At 34.8% G+C, this 22,583-nt stretch overlaps 1 protein-coding gene across 1 annotated transcript; it reads left to right on the forward strand.

The window, feature by feature from the left end:
• The first annotated feature begins 128 nt into the window (after nt 1-128).
• On the forward strand, nt 129-21,440 carry LOC118803741 (bryoporin-like). The gene is made up of 3 exons (XM_036564229.1): nt 129-211; nt 19,880-20,013; nt 20,991-21,440. The coding sequence occupies exons 2-3, from the start codon at nt 19,883-19,885 to the stop codon at nt 21,406-21,408; spliced, it is 549 nt and encodes a 182-aa protein (XP_036420122.1). The 5' UTR covers nt 129-211; nt 19,880-19,882; the 3' UTR covers nt 21,409-21,440.
• The last annotated feature ends 1,143 nt before the right edge of the window (nt 21,441-22,583 follow it).

Here is a 22,583-nt window from a genome sequence, read left to right on the forward strand (position 1 = left end):
TAACATTGCTCAAGGGCTGTGTTCACAAAAAAGAGCTCTAAAAGAAGAATCTATTTCAGCTCAATCTGGAATTTCCTTCCTCTTTTGGTTTTATGGGCTGGTATATAACCACAAGCTGTCTGACCGTACAGGACACAGCCCTGCGATTCACTGCTAAGAAGAACTCCAGCTCTGCATACTTAAACAGCCACTGAGAGACCTCCTTCACCAGGTATGTGTTAAAATCTCTTTCTGACTTTTTAAATTGCCAGGAAAATACAAGTCATATTTTAAGATGAACTACAGTGTTTGAGCTCATTATATATGCAGTGCTGCTTGAAAGTTTGTGAACCCTTTAGAATTTTCTATATTTCTGCATAAATTTGATGTAAAACTTCATCAGATTTACAGAAGTCATAAAAGTAGATAAAGAGAACCAAATTAAACAAATGAGACAGAAATATTAGACTTGGTCATTTATTTTTTGAGGAAAGTGATCCAATAATACATATCTGTGTGAGCCAAAAGTTTGTGAACCTTTGTTTTTGCTTCAGATCTTTCCACAACATTTCCGTAAGGTCAGGACTTTGCCTTGGCCATTCCAAAACATTAACTTCTTCTTTATCATTTGGCCATTCCAAAACATTAACTTCTTCTTTATCCATTCTTTTTGGTACAACCCCATTTCCAAAAAAGTTGGGACGCTGTGCAAAATGTAAATAAAAACAAAATGCAATGGTGTGCAACTCATTTAAACCCTATTTTTCATAGAAAATAGTACAAAGACAACAAATCAAATGTTGAAACTGAGAAATTTTATTGTTTTTTGAAAAAAATATATGCCCATTTTGAATTTGATGGCAACAACATGTCTCAAAAAAAATGTGACGGGGGCAACAAAAGGCTGGGAAAGTTGTGTAATGCTAAAAACAAAAAAATAATAAAAAGAGCATTCCAGAGAGGCTGAGTCTTTCAGAAGTAAAGATGAGGAGGGGTTCACCACTCTGTGAAAGACTGCATGATCAAATTCAACAATTCAAAAATAACATTTCTCAACATAAAATAGCAAAAAACTTTTGACTTTCATCATCTACGGTGCATAATATCATTAAAAGATTCAGAGAATCTGGAGAAATCTCTGCATGCAAGGGACAAGGCCAAAAACCGGTATACGTTGGCCATGATCTTTATGCCCTCCGGTGGCATCGCATTAAAAACAGACATGATTCTGCAGTGGAAATCACTGCATGGGCTCAGAAACACTTTAGAAAACCACTGTCTGTGAAAACAGTTTGTCGCTGCATCCATAAATGCAAGTTAAAACTCAAAAATGCAAAGAAGAAACCATATATAAACATGATGCAGAAACGCTGCCACCCTCTCTGGGCCTGAGCTCATTCAAAATGGACTGAGGGGAAGTGGAAAAGTGTCCTGTGGTCTGACAAATCAACATTTGAAATTGAAATTGGAAATCATGGACACTGCGTCCTCTGGGCTAAAGACGACTCAGCTTGTTATCAGTACACAGTTCAATAGCCAGTATTCATGATGGTATAGGGATACATTAGTGCACATGGCATGGGTGACGTGCACATCTGTGAAGGCACCATTAATGCTGAATGATACATACATGTTTTGGCAACATATACTGCCACCCAGACAGCATCTTTTTCAGGGAAGGTCTTGCTTATTTCAGCAATTTAGTGTCAAACCACATTCTGCATGTATTGCAACAGCATTGCTCTGTATTAAAAGAGTCCTGGTGCTAAATTGGCCTGCCTGCTATGGAGTTAGTTTTGTGCCAAAATGTTTGAGAGAAGATCCTGATGTTTGAGAGAGGAATGTTCCAGTTTGAGAGGACAGCGGTGCTCTGAGCGCGCAGCCAATGAACTTGAACGCACTTGTCAGCACGAAGTGCGCAGGTAAACGCCTCAGGATTTGCTCAGCAAAACACTCTGGTTTCAGTCAGAACTGGAAAACCTGCTCAATCATGCTCTTCACCTTCAAAACTCGCACGTGCATGCAAATCATTTCTGCTCTTAGCTCCGCAGCGCGCACTCAACTTTCAGATGTGCTCGCTGTATAATGTCTGAACATTTGTGTCAAAACAAATGCCAATCAGAGCTGCCGAGGGGCGGCTCCTGTCAGCGCACCAATCATGGCATCTTTTCTTAGTGCTTGTAGCCTCGACGTTAGTTCACTGTTAACTAGAACACTAATGGCACAGTATTTAAGAAATCCACAAATCCACAAATTACACAGAAGCTGTGAAGGATTAGATGGGAAAAAATTAGAAAGTGCCACTTTATTCATTCATTTTTCTCTGCCTACATAAAATATGGAAAACAGAAATAGAAAGAGAGAGAGGAGAGAATTAGAGAGTAAGAGGGAGAGAAAAAATAGAGAGAAAGAGAAAGTGGGGGGTTCGGAGAGAGAGAGAGAAAGAGACTGACTTGACAGTCCTTTATTTAAACAAAGTCTTTCTGTAAAACACTCAGCTGTCACACTGTCATCTTAAATTACTTTAAAACATAAATCAATAAGTATAATAAAATATCTCCTTATAAAAAGTAAAAGAAAAAAAAACAAAACTTTTGGCTCAGCTGACTTCAGGAGCAAAGCAGAGCTCGTCATCATACACCCAGCACACCGCCTCTCCACAGCACCACACTGTTTTAAAAGCCTCCACATCACACTTGCTCTTATAATAATTACGATCAATTAAAATCCTTGATCTAACCAGTCTAGAGAGAGTCCTCGTGGCATCACATCCAGTACTACGCCCCACCTTTATTTTTCGACAGACATATATCACTTTTTTTGCCTGTTTAAGGATGAAGTTGATCAGTTAGCACTTAGACTTTTCTCTTTTAACATACTTAAAGCCAAGGATAAAAGTCTGGAGTGTAAAAGTCACCCCCACATTGTAGTCTCTCACCTGCTCCCACTCCTCAGGAGGGAGGGCCGACCTCCAGCCCTGGAGGAGATGAGCTCTGGCTATGTCCCTTGTGACATTGAGTGTACTGCTGACAGAATCCTTTAATTTGTATTTTAGCTACATCCCACCATTGTTAAAAAGCTGTTTTCTGTAAGTTAAAAACATCTCAAAAAAGTAAAAGACTCTCTAAAATTAGCAGTGCAGTGTTGAAATGCCAGTGTGCATGCTGTGCTTTAATGTGACACAACCAAGATGGCTGCAAGATGGATTCTGTTTGGAAAGCATGCATAAACCTTTCTATTCATTACTCTGATACCAAAGAAGAACTTTGAGGGAGATTCCATTTCCATCACACACTGAAAATGTGAGCTACAAAGGTTCTGTAACTGTGTTTTGGTAATTCAATATAATTCTGTGTTCATGGTCTTTGAAAGCCTTGTCTGAGCCACTCCCAGACACCCCACTTACACTGTCCTAGAAACGACACTCCATGCAGCATAGAAAACTTAGGCCAATAATTCTGAATGTGAATAAATGCCAAACTGTCTAACAACATTACCCAAACTATATGAACTGCTGTCTCTGAATAGCACAAAACAGTGTTGAAGATTGTACTCTGTTAAGTTAACCGGTGGGAAAAAATGAAAAGAAAAACAAAAAAGCACAAATTATTTAAAGATGCTATATATATATATATCTATCTTACTGAAGAAGGACACACAGTGTCATTAGCTGGGTTTCCATGCACATATTATTGTGCGCATTTTGGCACATAGAAAACAAAATGGCTTCATGGAGACAGCAAATTGTTGAATTCAATTTTCGAGAAAGCATAGAAGTTTGTACACTTTTTTTGTGCAGGCTAAATTTCTTAAAGTGGAAAAACAAACATTCTTAACCTGTTGTACAAAATATATGTTTTCACATTTTATAAGCAACTAGTAATAGGACTGTGTCAGAGGTGTGTAGAGCAACCTTAACCCATACTCAGGTAAACATATAACTATAACGCACAAAGTTACGTCAATGAAATAATGACTCAACCAGAAGCCTAGCCTAGCAAAACATAGCTTCAGTAGTAGGAGTAAAAGGTATCAGAATAATTCAATGAGAATTTCCTAAAGCATTAAGAACTTCTAAAAGTGTAACTGAGTATTAACTGCAGACCTGAAACTGAATTGGTGCTATTTTCTTTTTAAGATAGTTTCGGTCCAAAATAAAGCAAAACAGGAGCCAAACCTACACCAACAGAATGAAAACCAGAATTAAGATTTCAATATAAAGTGGAGCTGAGTAAAAAGTGGGTCATTTTATTCACACATATAAGCTACAATAGTTGAGTAACTGTCATTTGAATTTACTCAAAGAATTATAAATCCTTTTGTATTCACTTTTTAGGTACATGCAGCTGAACAAATGTAATTAACACTCCTACTGTGACTAAAGCTAACTGGCTAAGCTTTGAACAGTTGACTAGATAGCAAAGCTAGCAGCACAGATAGAGAGGGAATTTTCTAATTCAGTTATTCTCAAAGGGAATTTTTTCAGCATGAGCAAAACCTGTATTAATGTAAATACCGCCAACCTTCGTACTCGGTTTAAGGAAGCTGCATCTGACTTCGTGCTAGCTAGGCTAGTTAACAAACTTAGCTTACTTTAAGCTGGGACACTTGGAAGCAGTGCTAGCAAAACCAACCGCAGTACAGCAAGTTTAGAGTTTTATCAACATGCAAAACAGCTGGATAGACAGTCAGTACAGTCACATTAAGCTGTACTTCATTTTAAGATAAGCTACCATTAAAGTCCTTCGTCTTGAGCAGTCTGCTGCAATGTGGGAGCAGAAAACAGGAATTCCCTCACAGCACTGTTTGACTTCTGCAGTGGTAGATCGTGAGACCACAGACAGTTCACTTAAAAAAAAACTGTGAGGTTTACTTACATTTAACTGAATGTCAGTTTCACTCATGACTAATTTTTCATTTTCGGTTTCCATTGTGTTTTTATCATATTGCACATGCTACTAAAGTTTAGATAAAGCTAAAATATTTCCAGTAGGAGCTACTGAGTTTGATGAGTGATGCTTAGTGAGCCAACACAAATTCACTGATAATCCGTAAAGAATATAGAAATTATTATTGTTGATCAAGATGAGTTGGATCAAGTGTGTTGGGAGCAGGCAGGGATGGGGGAAAAGCTAAGTAGAGTGCTACTTTTTGTAGTTAACTACATTTTTTTGTGGGTAGTAGCTGTAGCCGCTACAATTTTATGAAATGTAGCTAAAAGCTGTAGCGCCTACAAAATTTTCTGTAGCTATAGCGATAATTTTCGCTACAGTTTCTCTATTTCTGCTGTGGAGCTGCAGCAGCTCTGCAGCAGTGGAGAGATTATTCAGGCCTGATTCTCACCCCAAACAGAGCCAGGGTCACTGATGAGGACTTTGATGCTAAAGTGTTGCTGAAGTTTAATGAAGACTCTGAATGTCATGTCTGTACATTTTACTGAAATGTTTAAATTGGAGCAGTTTTATTTCAATAGTTGACAGTGCTTTGCACAAAATTATTTGGTTTGTATTCAGTTATTTTTGTTTATGTTTCTTAGGAAAAACAGGGAATGATTGACTTTGCTTTGGTTGTGTAAGTTTGATTGTTGGTTACACTTTTTGGTGATCTTTTTGTATATTTGCAGCTTTTCAATTGTTTGTTTCTTTCTGGCACATGAATAAATTCAGTGTCTTGTTCACACTGTCAGTTGGGCTTGTTTGGTGTGTCAGGTGGAGATTCACAAACATTCTGACCATCGTGCTTTGAAAGTAGCTAATAAGTAGCGCACTACTTTTCAAAAAGTATCTAAAAAGTAGCCACTACTTTTTCTGTAGCTGCTACAAATTTTGGAAAAGTAGCTACAAAGTAGCTAGGTACTAATTTTTCAGTAGCTATCCCAACCCTGGGAGCAGGAAAACACTGAAATGTGCAGGCCTGGAGGATCTCCATTAAGGAAACATGCTAAGTTGAAATACTGGCTTTCGAGAACAGTGCTACAGCCAGTATGTTCTCCTTTGAAACTTCTGTTCTGGAGTGGAAAGTCTGTGTTGGCCTGTAATCCTGCCCACTGCTCATTTCCCAGCACCATTTCACCATTGCCAGATATTAAACAAATTGGCAGGCAAACCCAGCATGTTGCAGCTACAGAAGCAAGCAAACGAACTGGATTCTGAGTAGTAAATACTGAAGATGCATTTGAAGTTGGAGGCAGCATGGGGCCCAGAATGCCATTTTAAGCAATTTGAGTTCTCACATTCATACTCTGTGGTCCATGTGCAGCTGGGTTATCAAGGTAGACAAGGCTAAACTCAGCTTCTTATTCCCCAGAATCTTGAATTTGCCCACTCCACATTAAATAGGGCAGCGGTTCCATTCTGGTGTCTGAAGTCAACTTCTGATTTTCCTGTTCCACCTTAAATGCTGCACCATGAATAACAAACAACACATTACAGAGGAATTCTCATTGATAAAAGTATCCTGACATCCTACTCTTCATTAAAGCACAGTTTCACTCAAATAAACACTCTTCATTAAAGCACAGTTTCACTCAAATAAATACTCTTCATTAAAGCACAGTTTCACTTAAATACATACTCTTCATTAAAGCACAGTTTCACTCAAATAAATACTCTTCATTGAAGCACAGTTTCACTCAAATAAATACTCTTCATTAAAGCACAGTTTCACTCAAATAAATACTCTTCAATGAAGCAGTTTCACTCAAATAAATACTCTTCATTAAAGCACAGTTTCACTCAAATACATACTCTTCATTAAAGCACAGTTTCACTCAAATAAATACTCTTCATTGAAGCACAGTTTCACTCAAATAAATACTCTTCATGAAGCAGTTTCACTCAAATAAATACTCTTCATTAAAGCACAGTTTCACTCAAATAAATACTCTTCATTAAAGCACAGTTTCACTCAAATAAATACTCTTCATTGAAGCAGTTTCACTCAAATAAATACTCTTCATTAAAGCACAGTTTCACTCAAATAAATACTTTTCATTAAAGCACAGTTTCACTCAAATAAACACTCTTCATTAAAGCACAGTTCACTCAAATAAATACTCTTCATTAAAGCACAGTTTCACTCAAATAAATACTCTTCAATGAAGCAGTTTCACTCAAATAAATACTCTTCATTAAAGCAGTTTCACTCAAATAAATACTCTTCATTGAAGCACAGTTTCACTCAAATACATACTCTTCATTAAAGCAGTTTCACTCAAATAAACACTCTTCATTAAAGCACAGTTTCACTCAAATAAATAATCTTCAATGAAGCACAGTTTCACTCAAATAAATACTCTTCATTAAAGCACAGTTTCACTCAAATACATACTCTTCATTAAAGCACAGTTTCACTCAAATAAATACTCTTCAATGAAGCAGTTTCACTCAAATAAATACTCTTCATTAAAGCACAGTTTCACTCAAATAAATACTCTTCATTAAAGCACAGTTTCACTCAAATAAATACTCTTCATTAAAGCACAGTTTCACTCAAATAAATACTCTTCATTAAAGCACAGTTTCACTCAAATAAATACTCTTCATTGAAGCAGTTTCACTCAAATAAATACTCTTCATTAAAGCACAGTTTCACTTAAATACATACTCTTCATTAAAGCACAGTTTCACTCAAATAAATACTCTTCATTGAAGCACAGTTTCACTCAAATAAATACTCTTCATTAAAGCAGTTTCACTCAAATAAATACTCTTCATTAAAGCACAGTTTCACTCAAATAAATACTCTTCATTAAAGCACAGTTTCACTCAAATAAATACTCTTCATGAAGCACAGTTTCACTCAAATAAATACTCTTCATTAAAGCACAGTTTCACTCAAATAAATACTCTTCATTAAAGCACAGTTTCACTCAAATAAACACTCTTCATTAAAGCACAGTTTCACTTAAATACATACTCTTCATTAAAGCACAGTTTCACTCAAATAAATACTCTTCATTGAAGCACAGTTTCACTCAAATACATACTCTTCATTAAAGCACAGTTTCACTCAAATAAATACTCTTCAATGAAGCAGTTTCACTCAAATAAATACTCTTCATTAAAGCACAGTTTCACTCAAATAAATACTCTTCATTAAAGCACAGTTTCACTCAAATAAATACTCTTCATTAAAGCACAGTTTCACTCAAATAAATACTCTTCATTAAAGCACAGTTTCACTCAAATAAATACTCTTCATTAAAGCACAGTTTCACTCAAATAAATACTCTTCATTAAAGCAGTTTCACTATACTCTTCATAAAGCAGTTTCACTCAAATAAATACTCTTCATTGAAGCACAGTTTCACTCAAATAAATACTCTTCATTAAAGCACAGTTTCACTCAAATAAATACTCTTCATTAAAGCACAGTTTCACTCAAATAAATACTCTTCAATGAAGCAGTTTCACTCAAATAAATACTCTTCATTAAAGCACAGTTTCACTCAAATAAATACTCTTCATTAAAGCACAGTTTCACTCAAATAAATACTCTTCATTAAAGCAGTTTCACTCAAATAAATACTCTTCATTAAAGCACAGTTTCACTCAAATAAATACTCTTCATTAAAGCACAGTTTCACTCAAATAAATACTCTTCATTGAAGCACAGTTTCACTCAAATAAATACTCTTCATTAAAGCCAGTTTCACTCAAATAAATACTCTTCATTAAAGCACAGTTTCACTCAAATAAATACTCTTCATTAAAGCACAGTTTCACTCAAATAAATACTCTTCATTAAAGCACAGTTTCACTCAAATAAATACTCTTCATTAAAGCACAGTTTCACTCAAATAAATACTCTTCATTAAAGCACAGTTTCACTCAATAAATACTCTTCATGAAGCACAGTTTCACTCAAATACATACTCTTCATTAAAGCACAGTTTCACTCAAATAAATACTCTTCATTGAAGCAGTTTCACTCAAATACATACTCTTCATTAAAGCAGTTTCACTCAAATAAATACTCTTCAATGAAGCACAGTTTCACTCAAATATACTCTTCATTAAAGCCAGTTTCACTCAAATAAATACTCTTCATTGAAGCCAGTTTCACTCAAATAAATACTCTTCATTAAAGCACAGTTTCACTCAAATAAATACTCTTCATTAAAGCACGTTTCACTCAAATAAATACTCTTCATTAAAGCACAGTTTCACTCAAATAAATACTCTTCATTAAAGCACAGTTTCACTCAAATAAATACTCTTCATTGAAGCAGTTTCACTCAAATAAATACTCTTCATTAAAGCAGTTTCACTCAAATAAACACTTCATTAAAGCACAGTTTCACTCAAATAAATACTCTTCACTGAAGCACAGTTTCACTCAAATAAATACTCTTCATTAAAGCACAGTTCACTCAAATAAACACTTCATTAAAGCAGTTTCACTCAAATAAAAACTCTTCATTAAAGCGGTTTCACTCAAATAAATACTCTTCATTAAAGCAGTTTCACTCAAATACTCTTCATTAAAGCACAGTTTCACTCAAATAAATACTCTTCATTAAAGCACAGTTTCACTCAAATAAACACTCTTCATTAAAGCACAGTTTCACTCAAATAAATACTCTTCATTAAAGCAGTTTCACTCAAATAAATACTCTTCAATGAAGCAGTTTCACTCAAATAAATACTCTTCATTAAAGCCAGTTTCACTCAAATAAATACTCTTCATTAAAGCACAGTTTCACTCAAATAAATACTCTTCATTAAAGCACAGTTTCACTCAAATAAATACTCTTCAATGAAGCACAGTTTCACTCAAATAAATACTCTTCATTAAAGCACAGTTTCACTCAAATAAATACTCTTCATTAAAGCACAGTTTCACTCAAATAAATACTCTTCATGAAGCACAGTTTCACTCAAATAAATACTCTTCATTAAAGCACAGTTTCACTCAAATAAATACTCTTCATTAAAGCAGTTTCACTCAAATAAATACTCTTCATTAAAGCAGTTTCACTCAAATAAATACTCTTCATTAAAGCAGTTTCACTCAAATAAATACTCTTCATTAAAGCACAGTTTCACTCAAATAAATACTCTTCATTAAAGCACAGTTTCACTCAAATAAACACTCTTCATTAAAGCACAGTTTCACTTACCTTCATTAAAGCAGTTTCACTCAAATAAATACTCTTCATTGAAGCAGTTTCACTCAAATAAATACTCTTCATTAAAGCACAGTTTCACTCAAATAAATACTCTTCATTAAAGCAGTTTCACTCAAATAAATACTCTTCATTAAAGCACAGTTTCACTCAAATAAATAATCTTCAATGAAGCAGTTTCACTCAAATAAATACTCTTCATTAAAGCAGTTTCACTCAAATAAATACTCTTCATTAAAGCACAGTTTCACTCAAATAAATACTCTTCATTAAAGCACAGTTTCACTCAAATAAATACTCTTCATGAAGCACAGTTTCACTCAAATAAATACTCTTCATTAAAGCACAGTTTCACTCAAATAAATACTCTTCATTAAAGCACAGTTTCACTCAAATAAATACTCTTCATGAAGCACAGTTTCACTCAAATAAATACTCTTCATTAAAGCACAGTTTCACTCAAATAAATACTCTTCATTAAAGCACAGTTTCACTCAAATAAATACTCTTCATTAAAGCAGTTTCACTCAAATAAATACTCTTCATGAAGCAGTTTCACTCAAATAAATACTCTTCATTAAAGCACAGTTTCACTCAAATAAATACTCTTCATTAAAGCAGTTTCACTCAAATAAATACTCTTCACTGAAGCACAGTTCACATAAATAAATACTCTTCATTAAAGCACAGTTTCACTCAAATAAATACTCTTCATTGAAGCACAGTTTCACTCAAATAAATACTCTTCATTAAAGCACAGTTTCACTCAAATAAATACTCTTCATTAAAGCACAGTTTCACTCAAATAAATACTCTTCATGAAGCAAGTTTCACACAAATAAATACTCTTCAATGAAGCAGTTTCACTCAAATAAATACTCTTCATTAAAGCACAGTTTCACTCAAATAAATACTCTTCAATGAAGCAGTTTCACTCAAATAAATACTCTTCATTAAAGCAGTTTCACTCAAATAAATACTCTTCATTAAAGCACAGTTTCACTCAAATACATACTCTTCATTAAAGCACAGTTTCACTCAAATAAATACTCTTCATTGAAGCACAGTTTCACTCAAATACATACTCTTCATTAAAGCACAGTTTCACTCAAATAAATACTCTTCATTAAAGCACAGTTTCACTCAAATAAACACTCTTCATTAAAGCACAGTTCACTCAAATAAATACTCTTCATTAAAGCAGTTTCACTCAAATAAATACTCTTCAATGAAGCACAGTTTCACTCAAATAAATACTCTTCATTAAAGCACAGTTTCACTCAAATAAATACTCTTCATTAAAGCACAGTTTCACTCAAATAAATACTCTTCATTAAAGCACAGTTTCACTCAAATAAATACTCTTCAATGAAGCAGTTTCACTCAAATAAATACTCTTCATTAAAGCACAGTTTCACTCAAATAAATACTCTTCATTGAAGCAGTTTCACTCAAATACGTACTCTTCATTAAAGCAGTTTCATTCAAATAAACACTTCATTAAAGCACAGTTTCACTCAAATTATACTCTTCATTAAAGCCCAGTTTCACTCAAATAAATACTCTTCATTGAAGCCAGTTTCACTCAAATAAACTCTTCATTAAAGCAGTTTCACTCAAATAAACACTTCATTAAAGCACAGTTTCACTCAAATAAATACTCTTCATTAAAGCACAGTTTCACTCAAATACATACTCTTCATTAAAGCACAGTTTCACTCAAATAAATACTCTTCATTAAAGCACAGTTTCACTCAAATAAACACTCTTCATTAAAGCAGTTTCACTTACTCTTCATTAAAGCAGTTTTACTCAAATAAATACTCTTCATTGAAGCACAGTTTCACTCAAATACATACTCTTCATTAAAGCACAGTTTCACTCAAATAAATACTCTTCAATGAAGCACAGTTTCACTCAAATAAATACTCTTCATTAAAGCAGTTTCACTCAAATAAATACTCTTCAATGAAGCAGTTTCACTCAAATAAATACTCTTCATTAAAGCCAGTTTCACTCAAATAAATACTCTTCATTAAAGCACAGTTTCACTCAAATAAAACTCTTCATTAAAGCACAGTTTCACTCAATAAATACTCTTCATGAAGCACAGTTTCACTCAAGTAAATACTCTTCATTAAAGCACAGTTTCACTTAAATACTCTTCATTAAAGCACAGTTTCACTCAAATAAATACTCTTCACTGAAGCACAGTTTCACTCAAATAAATACTCTTCATAAACGCACAGTTCACTCAAATAAACACTCTTCATTAAAGCAGTTTCACTCAAATAAATACTCTTCATTAAAGCAGTTTCACTCAAATAAATACTCTTCATTAAAGCCAGTTTCACTCAAATAAACTCTTCATTAAAGCACAGTTTCACTCAAATAAATACTCTTCATTAAAGCAGTTTCACTCAAATAAATACTCTTCACTGAAGCACAGTTTCACTCAAATAAATACTCTTCATTAAAGCACAGTTCACTCAAATAAACACTCTTCATTAAAGCAGTTTCACTCAAATAAATACTCTTCATTAAAGCACAGTTTCACTCAAATACGTACTCTTCATTAAAGCAGTTTCATTCAAATAAATTCTCTTCAATGAAGCAGTTTCACTCAAATAAACACTCTTCATTAAAGCAGTTTCACTCAAATACATACTTTTCTTTAAAGCACAGTTTCACTCAAATAAACAGTCTTCATTAAAGCACAGTTTCACTCAAATAAACACTCTTCATTAAAGCACAGTTTCACTCAAATAAATACTCTTCATTAAAGCACAGTTTCACTTAAATACATACTCTTCATTAAAGCTCAGTTTCACTCAAATAAATACTCTTCATTAAAGCACAGTTTCACTCAAATAAATACTCTTCACTGAAGCACAGTTTCACTCAAATAAATACTCTTCATTAAAGCACAGTTCACTCAAATAAACACTCTTCATTAAAGCACAGTTTCACTCAAATAAATACTCTTCATTAAAGCAATTTCACTCAAATAAATACTCTTCATTAAAGCAGTTTCACTCAAATAAATACTCTTCATTAAAGCACAGTTTCACTCAAATAAATACTCTTCATTAAAGCACAGTTTCACTCAAATAAATACTCTTCAATGAAGCACAGTTTCACTCATAAATACTCTTCAATGAAGCAGTTTCACTCAAATAAATACTCTTCATTAAAGCACAGTTTCACTCAAATAAATACTCTTCATTGAAGCAGTTTCACTCAAATACGTACTCTTCATTAAAGCAGTTTCATTCAAATAAACACTTCATTAAAGCACAGTTTCACTTACATACTCTTCATTAAAGCCCAGTTTCACTCAAATAAATACTCTTCATTGAAGCCCAGTTTCACTCAAATAAACTCTTCATTAAAGCACAGTTTCACTCAAATAAACACTTCATTAAAGCACCGTTTCACTCAAATAAATACTCTTCATTAAAGCACAGTTTCACTCAAATACATACTCTTCATTAAAGCACAGTTTCACTCAAATAAACACTCTTCATTAAAGCAGTTTCACTTACTCTTCATTAAAGCAGTTTTACTCAAATAAATACTCTTCATTGAAGCACAGTTTCACTCAAATACATACTCTTCATTAAAGCACAGTTTCACTCAAATAAATACTCTTCAATGAAGCACAGTTTCACTCGAATAAACACTCTTCATTAAAGCACAGTTCACTCAAATAAACTCTTCATAAAAGCAGTTTCACTCAAATAAACACTTCATTAAAGCAGTTTCACTCAAATAAATACTCTTCATTAAAGCACAGTTTCACTCAAATAAATACTCTTCATTAAAGCACAGTTTCACTCAAATAAACACTCTTCATTAAAGCACAGTTTCACTTACCCTTCATTAAAGCAGTTTTACTCAAATAAATACTCTTCATTGAAGCACAGTTTCACTCAAATAAATACTCTTCATTAAAGCACAGTTTCACTCAAATAAATACTCTTCATTAAAGCAGTTTCACTCAAATAAATACTCTTCATTAAAGCAGTTTCACTCAAATAAATACTCTTCAATGAAGCAGTTTCACTCAAATAAATACTCTTCATTAAAGCAGTTTCACTCAAATAAATACTCTTCATTAAAGCACAGTTTCACTCAAATAAACACTTCATTAAATCACAGTTTCACTCATAAATACTCTTCAATGAAGCACAGTTTCACTCAAGTAAATACTCTTCATTAAAGCACAGTTTCACTAAAATAAATACTCTTCATTAAAGCACAGTTTCACTCAAATAAATACTCTTCATTAAAGCACAGTTTCACTCAAATAAAACTCTTCATTAAAGCACAGTTTCACTCAAATAAATACTCTTCATTAAAGCACAGTTTCACTCAAATAAATACTCTTCATTAAAGCACAGTTTCACTCAAATAAATACTCTTCATTAAAGCAGTTTCACTCAAATAAATACTCTTCAATGAAGCAGTTTCACTCAAATAAATACTCTTCATTAAAGCACAGTTTCACTCAAATAAATACTCTTCATTAAAGCAGTTTCACTCAAATAAATACTCTTCATGAAGCACAGTTTCACTCAAATAAATACTCTTCATTAAAGCACAGTTTCACTCAAATAAATACTCTTCATTAAAGCACAGTTTCACTCAAATAAATACTCTTCATTAAAGCACAGTTTCACTCAAATAAATACTCTTCATTAAAGCACAGTTTCACTCAAATAAATACTCTTCATTAAAGCAGTTTCACTCAAATAAACACTCTTCATTAAAGCACAGTTTCACTCAAATAAATACTCTTCAATGAAGCACAGTTTCACTCAAATAAATACTCTTCATTAAAGCACAGTTTCACTCAAATAACACTCTTCATTAAAGCACAGTTTCACTCAAATAAACACTCTTCATTAAAGCACAGTTTCACTCAAATAAACACTCTTCATTAAAGCACAGTTTCACTTAAATAAACACTTCATTAAATCACAGTTTCACTCATAAATACTCTTCAATGAAGCACAGTTTCACTCAAATAAATACTCTTCATTAAAGCACAGTTTCACTCAAATAAATACTCTTCATTAAAGCACAGTTTCACTCAAATAAATACTCTTCATTAAAGCACAGTTTCACTCAAATAAATACTCTTCATTAAAGCACAGTTTCACTCAAATAAATACTCTTCATTAAAGCACAGTTTTCACTCAAATAAATACTCTTCATTAAAGCAGTTTCACTCAAATAAATACTCTTCATTAAAGCAGTTTCACTCAAATAAATACTCTTCATTAAAGCCAGTTTCACTCAAATAAATACTCTTCATTAAAGCCAGTTTCACTCAAATACATACTCTTCATTAAAGCACAGTTTCACTCAAATAAATACTCTTCATTAAAGCACAGTTTCACTCAAATAAATACTCTTCATTAAAGCACAGTTTCACTCAAATAAACACTTCATTAAAGCACAGTTTCACTCAATAAATACTCTTCATGAAGCACAGTTTCACTCAATAAATACTCTTCATTAAAGCACAGTTTCACTCAAATAAATACTCTTCATTAAAGCACAGTTTCACTCAAATAAATACTCTTCATTAAAGCACAGTTTCACTCAAATAAATACTCTTCATTAAAGCACAGTTTCACTCAAATAAATACTCTTCATTAAAGCACAGTTTCACTCAAATAAATACTCTTCATTAAAGCACAGTTTCACTCAAATAAATACTCTTCATTAAAGCAGTTTCACTCAAATAAATACTCTTCATTAAAGCACAGTTTCACTCAAATAAATACTCTTCATTAAAGCACAGTTTCACTCAAATAAATACTCTTCATTAAAGCACAGTTTCACTCAAATAAATACTCTTCATTAAAGCACAGTTTCACTCAAATAAATACTCTTCATTAAAGCAGTTTCACTCAAATAAATACTCTTCATTAAAGCAGTTTCACTCAAATAAACACTCTTCATTAAAGCACAGTTTCACTCAAATAAATACTCTTCATTAAAGCACAGTTTCACTCAAATAAATACTCCATATTAAAGCACAGTTTCACTCAAATAAATACTCTTCATTAACGGACGGTTTTCATGCAGAAGTAAATACTCTTCATTAAAGCACAGTTTAACACAAAATATGTTTTTTGTACACATAATTTGATGAAGCACATTTTTAACACAAAATAAATGCTCTTTTGGTGAAAGTATAGTTTGAGCATAAAAGCACAGTTCATTGTAAGCATAATTTGATGAAGCAGTGTTTCAACACAAAATGGACGTGTTTTTAAGCAACTTCATTGAAGTACATCTTTAACACAGCAGTAATGCTCCTAGGGCACAATGTGCAAAAGTATAGTTTTATCATAAAATAATCACAGTATATATTTTTATGAAGTATATCGTCAGTGCCAAATTAGCACACCAAATAAAGTATAAGTAGAATAATATCATTCTTCATATTCAAGAATCATTCATCATATTCAAGTATACTGCTTTTTCACAAAGGTAGTCACATCCTCACTGAAGGAATGCAAATTGTACCAGTGCCAGGTTTTAGTCCTTCTATTAAAACAAGTTAAAACATGCTGGATGTGATAAGATTTGTCAGCTTGTGTGCTGACAGCGTTGTGCAGGTTTAATCCGGTGTGTTTATAGTAGAAAGCTCTTTCTCCAGTTCTTATCACAAGAGCCAAAATAAGTTGCCTAAGAAGTGTGCCTTTGGGTGGAGCATGAAACCTCTGAGTAGCTGTCAGTTTTCCACCTACTATAAAGTCCAGAACTGCACGCAAAGAGCCATTGTGCTGTGGGACACAGGTGGGCTCTTCTTTTTAGCTGATTATCAAATGAATGTGATGTTTTATATAGAGTTAAACACAAATAAAGCTACATAAGTAACAGTTTATTTTTTTCAGAAAGTGAGAGGTGTTCTCCTGAAGGTGATTCACTTGGATTACTGTAGCTAAAGCTGCTGACCAGAAGAACATAGTGAGAAAAAAGATACAAGGGCGTATTTCTTTAACTAAGCCGTCTGAGTGTCATTAGAAAAGATAAAATAACCTGTGACTTTAACTAAAAAACATAACATGCGAAACACTAACTTTGCCATGTCGTCATTTAGACACATTTCATATGTTGCTGTTGTTCTTATGGAGGGAGAAGGTTTGCATGAATGATTATTGCAAATAAAAGATCAAACAGTTGTTTTAAGAAATGGAATCATTGCAATAGAAACTTTATTAGAAACACCTACCTTGTGCTTCCATTCACAGGAAACAATTACCACAAGATAGTTTCCAAGGAACTGGCTACTCTCTCAGTCTCTAACTGTACACCAATAAGATGGATCTACAAGGGAGGCCAGCCAGGGTGTTTTTCACTTCTCAGCATTGTCAGACAGTCCGATGCCTTCTTGATATGGTTGATATTTGTAAATCGTATGTGTTTTGTGTTACAGCCCCTCCCCCACGGGGGAAGGAAGTCAGTGGTCTAAAACGCATAACACGGTGCAAGCAGGGAGACCAGGCCCAGCTGAGATAATAGAAGCTGCTGTTTATCTTCCATGTTTTCTATCACATGTCCATTTTTTAATGAGCAACAATGTGTCTAATACAAAAAAAAAACACAAAACAAAGGTTTTTAGAGCTCAGTTACAGTTGGATGTTGCATCAGTTAGGATTAATTCACAGCACAGTGTCAGCATCTCAAAAAAACTTGCCACCTGGAGCCCAACAAAAGATAAAATCCTGTGAAAAAGTGTGTAATGATATATTGTTGGACACAAATCTTTTATATCCAAAATGGTAAATTTACATAAGAAGGAAAAATACTGTATTATTAACATTTAATGGAAGTCAAGTTAAAATGACTTTATTCTTAGTTATTCTGAATCATTTCTATCCGTCCGTTCATTATGAAATTTTTACACAATGTGAAGGGTAACTGATATTTCAAAAGGTCAGGTTAGGTCAAGTCAAGTAAAAGTTTATTGATGTAGCACTTTTTACAACAGGTGTCATCACAAAGCACACACACACACACACACACACATCATCCAAACCTCTTATCCTTCTGGGTCGCGGTGGGGTGCTGGAGCCTATCCCAGCTGTAGGCAGGATACACCCTGGACAGGTCGCCAGTCCATCGCAGGGCAGACAGACAGACATACACATTCACACACACACACACACACACACACCTAGGGGCAATTTAGCATGTCCAATTGGCCTGACTCCATATCTTTGGACTGTGGGAGGAAACCGGAGTACCTGGAGGAAACCCACGCAGACACGGGGAGAACATGCAAACTCCACACAGAAATGACCCTGGTCGCCCGGCCGGGAATCAAACTCAGGCCATTCTTGCTGTCGTCACAAAGCAGCTTTACAGAAAAATCTGGGTCCAAGCCTCCATGAGTGTCGCCAGTGGCAACAGTGGCAAGGAAAAACTCCCTAAGAGCAAGAGGAAGAAACCTTGAGAGGAACTCAAAAGGGGAGCCCATCCTCCTCTGGTCGACACCAGATAGCAAACAGTAACACAACAGCAAAATGAACAGAGAATCAGGTTTTACCATTAATATAACACACAGAAAAGGGGAGAAACAGGAGAAGCCATGACTCTGATTAAATAGTTCAGGTCTGTGCAGCAGCAGAGTCATCAGGAGGGTCAGTTCATGCAGGTGAGGTTTGCACAGTATTGTACAGCAGGAAGCAGTGGGCACCCGATCCACCCGATGCAGTGTTTTGTTCTGGGAGTGATGATATGAATTAGATAAGTACACATCTGTATACTGTTCTTTAAACCACACCTAATTAAATCGTTTATTGAACAGGTCTTACTTTTCCTCGCAAGTTCAGCAGAAGTGGGACAGAACGTGAACCCCACTTACTCAAATAATTAAATAGAATTTTGTAACAACAACCAAAGAACCAAACTGAAGCTCGTACTTTGGAGATATTCTGAGAAGAACCAGTTCATTGGAAAAAACCATCATGCTTGGAAGAGTTCAAGGACAACCAGCAACAAGATGGATGGACACAATCAGAGGAATCATGAACCAGCCATTCAGAAGACTAAAGTTTTTGGATTTTTACCCAATTTTCTGCCGAATTCAGTCGTTTCCAATTCCCCCCGCTAGTTAGGACTCCCCCAATCACACGATACTATCAACGCTAGGAGGGCGAAGGCTAGCACAGGCTTCCTCCGAGACCTGTGAGGCACCACCGTAGGTTTTCGAACTGCCGCTCACGCAACGTCATTGGACAGCTAAACGCGCTCGGAGGAAAGCGCCAACCGCCAGATCTGTTACGTCAGCTAACAGACGCCTGCGCTGACTAGCATCACATTGAGTGATGGGGGAGAAGTGGGGTGGGGGGGCACTCAGAGAGAGCGAGGCAAATTGTGCTCTCTAGGAGACCCGGCTACGGATGGCAGTAGCATCACCAGGGATCGAACTCGGGATCTCCTGATGATAGTGCCAACTTAGCTTAGACGGTTGCGCTACTCAGGAGCCCTTCCTTACGTGTTTAAAAAATACTCTGATGTTGTGACCACAACAAAAAGAGATGCTGCGAGTTCAATAAAAAAACAAAAGCCCACAGAGAAGCACCCTTGAGGTAATCATCTCCTGTCATTCAAAGAGCAACACAGAATGAAGATTTTCTTTGGCCCACTTTTGCTGGTATCCCATCTTTTGCGAAGATAAAAGCTACACATCATTAAATAATCACTAACATCTTTAAATGATAATGTTCATTTTTTCATTCTCAACAGGCAATGAATCCTTTAAAAATTGCATCATTGTTCAGCGACACTGCTGAGGAAATATCCCGGTTCATAACCACAAACAGAAATGTCAGCATTCAAATCACCAATAACAGCAAAAAGTTCATCCTAACAAATCCAAGGTAAGAACAGATGAATGTTGTCAGTGAGTGTCTCTCAGACTGAAATGGGCTTCTGGGATATTAAGCTGCAGAACTCAATGTCACTGGAAACCTTCTGAATTAATTACAATCACAACTTTACCCAGTTTGTAGTAACAGTGAACACATTATTAGAGAGAATGTTGAGAATGTTTGCTGTGGTAGCTTTAGTATCCCAGCTGGTTAATTGGGTGCTTTGCTGGTGTTGCTGATAGCCAGCTTAAGGCCACATCCTCAACATTTTATATGTTCTAACATTCTAATACGACAAAAATCCTTTTTTGGCCACCAATGTTTAACCCAATTTGGTAGTCATGCCCATAAATCAAATTCAAGATATTTAAAAATTATAATGTCATGTACAAACCAAACATCATTTTAATGCAGTATTTTAAACTTATTGGGGTCTAAATTTTACTAAATCAGCTCATTACATTAGTCAGTTGCATCCTGTCTAGTTGACTCATGAATCAAATTCAACACAGTATAAAACAGCCATTACCAGTCAGTAGTTAAAAGGAGATTTTGGTTCAAAGTCTGTCATACTATGCACAAACCAAAGATGAAGTTAGTTTACTGCAGCATTTTAAAGCTGTTAACAAATTTACCACATCAGATTCTCACATTAGTAACTGACATCCAATCCAATTGATCCATATTCAACACACATTATAAAAGTCGTTACCTGTAAGTAGTCCAGAAAAATTATACATAGTTTAAAATCTGCCAAATGCAGATACCAACAAAGAAATGATTTTGCTGTCGCATTTTAAAGTAACTCTCATCACGCTGGTCAGAATTTTATGGTCATACTTGTGAAAATGTTCATGGACCTCTGAATTGCTGCTTGTGACTATGTTTTCCCTTTATGTCTGTCTGCCTCACACTGTCCGTCTGCCTGTAATCTGCTACATATCTGTATGTAACATTATGAATTATAATCTCTGTCTGTGTAACAGGACCTACACCTCCAGTGGACAATGTCACCATCCTCCACAACCTACCATCAAAAAGGATTCCCAAGAAGTGTGCTCCTTCTCCAAAACCACAAATGTACCCCGTGGTTCTGTTGGAATCTTGATGTACCAAATCATCCAGGAAGAAACAAGCCATGTTGGTGAACTGGTCATCTTGTTCTCTGTGCCTTTTGACCGTAACTTATACAAAAACAAATTTTATCTTGGCATTTTTGAACGAAACACAAACTGTGATAAAGCACAGTACAAGAAGATAAAGAAAAATAAAACTACTGATCCAATTACTAGAGGAAAAGGTACAGGGAGTGTCATAACACGTTCTGGAAAAGGAGCTCTGGTGAAGGGAACAATGTCTGCCTTTGGTCAATCGCTTATTAAGATTGAATTGTGGGATGAGTAACTAAAACTGAAGAAGCAAAATGACCCAGGTCAGTACAGTGCAAAAGTCTTAGGCCATCTAAGCTCTCCTGGAGGTCGTCCAGCGTTAACAGTTACCATCCAATATGCAGTTTATCTTATGAGACCTTCATTAAATTAAATCAGGTAATGAATTGAACAGATGCATGTGATGAACCAAACATGTGTTCTTCTAAATGTGATTGTCTAACCTACATCTTTAGATCTTTACTGAAAACAACACATTCTGACTCCTGTGTTTATGTTTATTAGTACTGATTATAATGTTATATAGTTTTACAGACAAAGACACACTGCTTAGTGCTTTTAAATTAAACGAATGTTTTTGAAGTGATAATTATATACTGTATATATACTGGAAAACAGAGTATTATTAAACTAGCATGTAAACTTCTTAGTAACAGTATTACAAAAGCAAAATACTTTGTGTAGCATTTTTATTCATACAAAGCAATATGCATTGTGAATAATTTTCTCTGCCTGTTATGACTGTTTCCTTTAAACATTGTCTGAAAGACGTTATTAAAGAGATATTAATAAACTGCTGTTTTCTTCATTATGAGTTATTGAGTATCTGTGTACATGGTCATAACCAGCGTGAGGACACTGAGGTCCAGACCTCGATAGATTCTAAAGGAATCATGAGATTCAGTGTGGAAACAGTGACGTTCTGATAGTGAGACAGCTGCACTACACAGAGTGACTCTGACTGCCTGAGATGTTCAGATGTGCAGCAACACACTGCAGGCTGACATCACTAGGATATAAATGTGAGTGTTCATGAGGGCAGTTTACAGATCAAGCTTGTAAAATGTAACCTGTAACACTGCTTGCTGCTCAGTTTAGGCTACAGGCTCTGTAGTTCACAGTCCAGCATCATTCATCCATTAAAACCTACTCCTTCACCTTTTCCCCACTGCTATATGAAATAAAATATTGTCTGACACTTACTGTGTCACATCGGCTTTGTAATAACAACATCCTGGTAATTTATTTTTCAACACATCAAACTCATTAAACCATTCAACTCTTCTAAAATGGGACATCTGAGCACAAATTAATTAAAGCGTTTAGTACCTGCATAAATGTAAGAAAGTGTTAAACCATATATCTGTATGAGCTCCTATGTGGCACCCAGATCCAAGTGTTGGGGCAGTT

This window comes from Colossoma macropomum, unplaced genomic scaffold (genome assembly GCF_904425465.1).
Source record: "Colossoma macropomum unplaced genomic scaffold, Colossoma_macropomum, whole genome shotgun sequence".
Lineage (NCBI taxonomy): Eukaryota > Metazoa > Chordata > Actinopteri > Characiformes > Serrasalmidae > Colossoma > Colossoma macropomum.

Excerpts from the sequence above, each read along its gene's own strand:
- LOC118803741 (XM_036564229.1), top strand. The coding sequence starts at position 19,883 with ATGAATCCTTTAAAAATTGCATCATTGTTCAGCGACACTGCTGAGGAA. Across the intron at positions 20,014-20,990 it reads TTCATCCTAACAAATCCAAG|GACCTACACCTCCAGTGGAC; the intron begins GTAAGAACAGAT and ends TCTGTGTAACAG.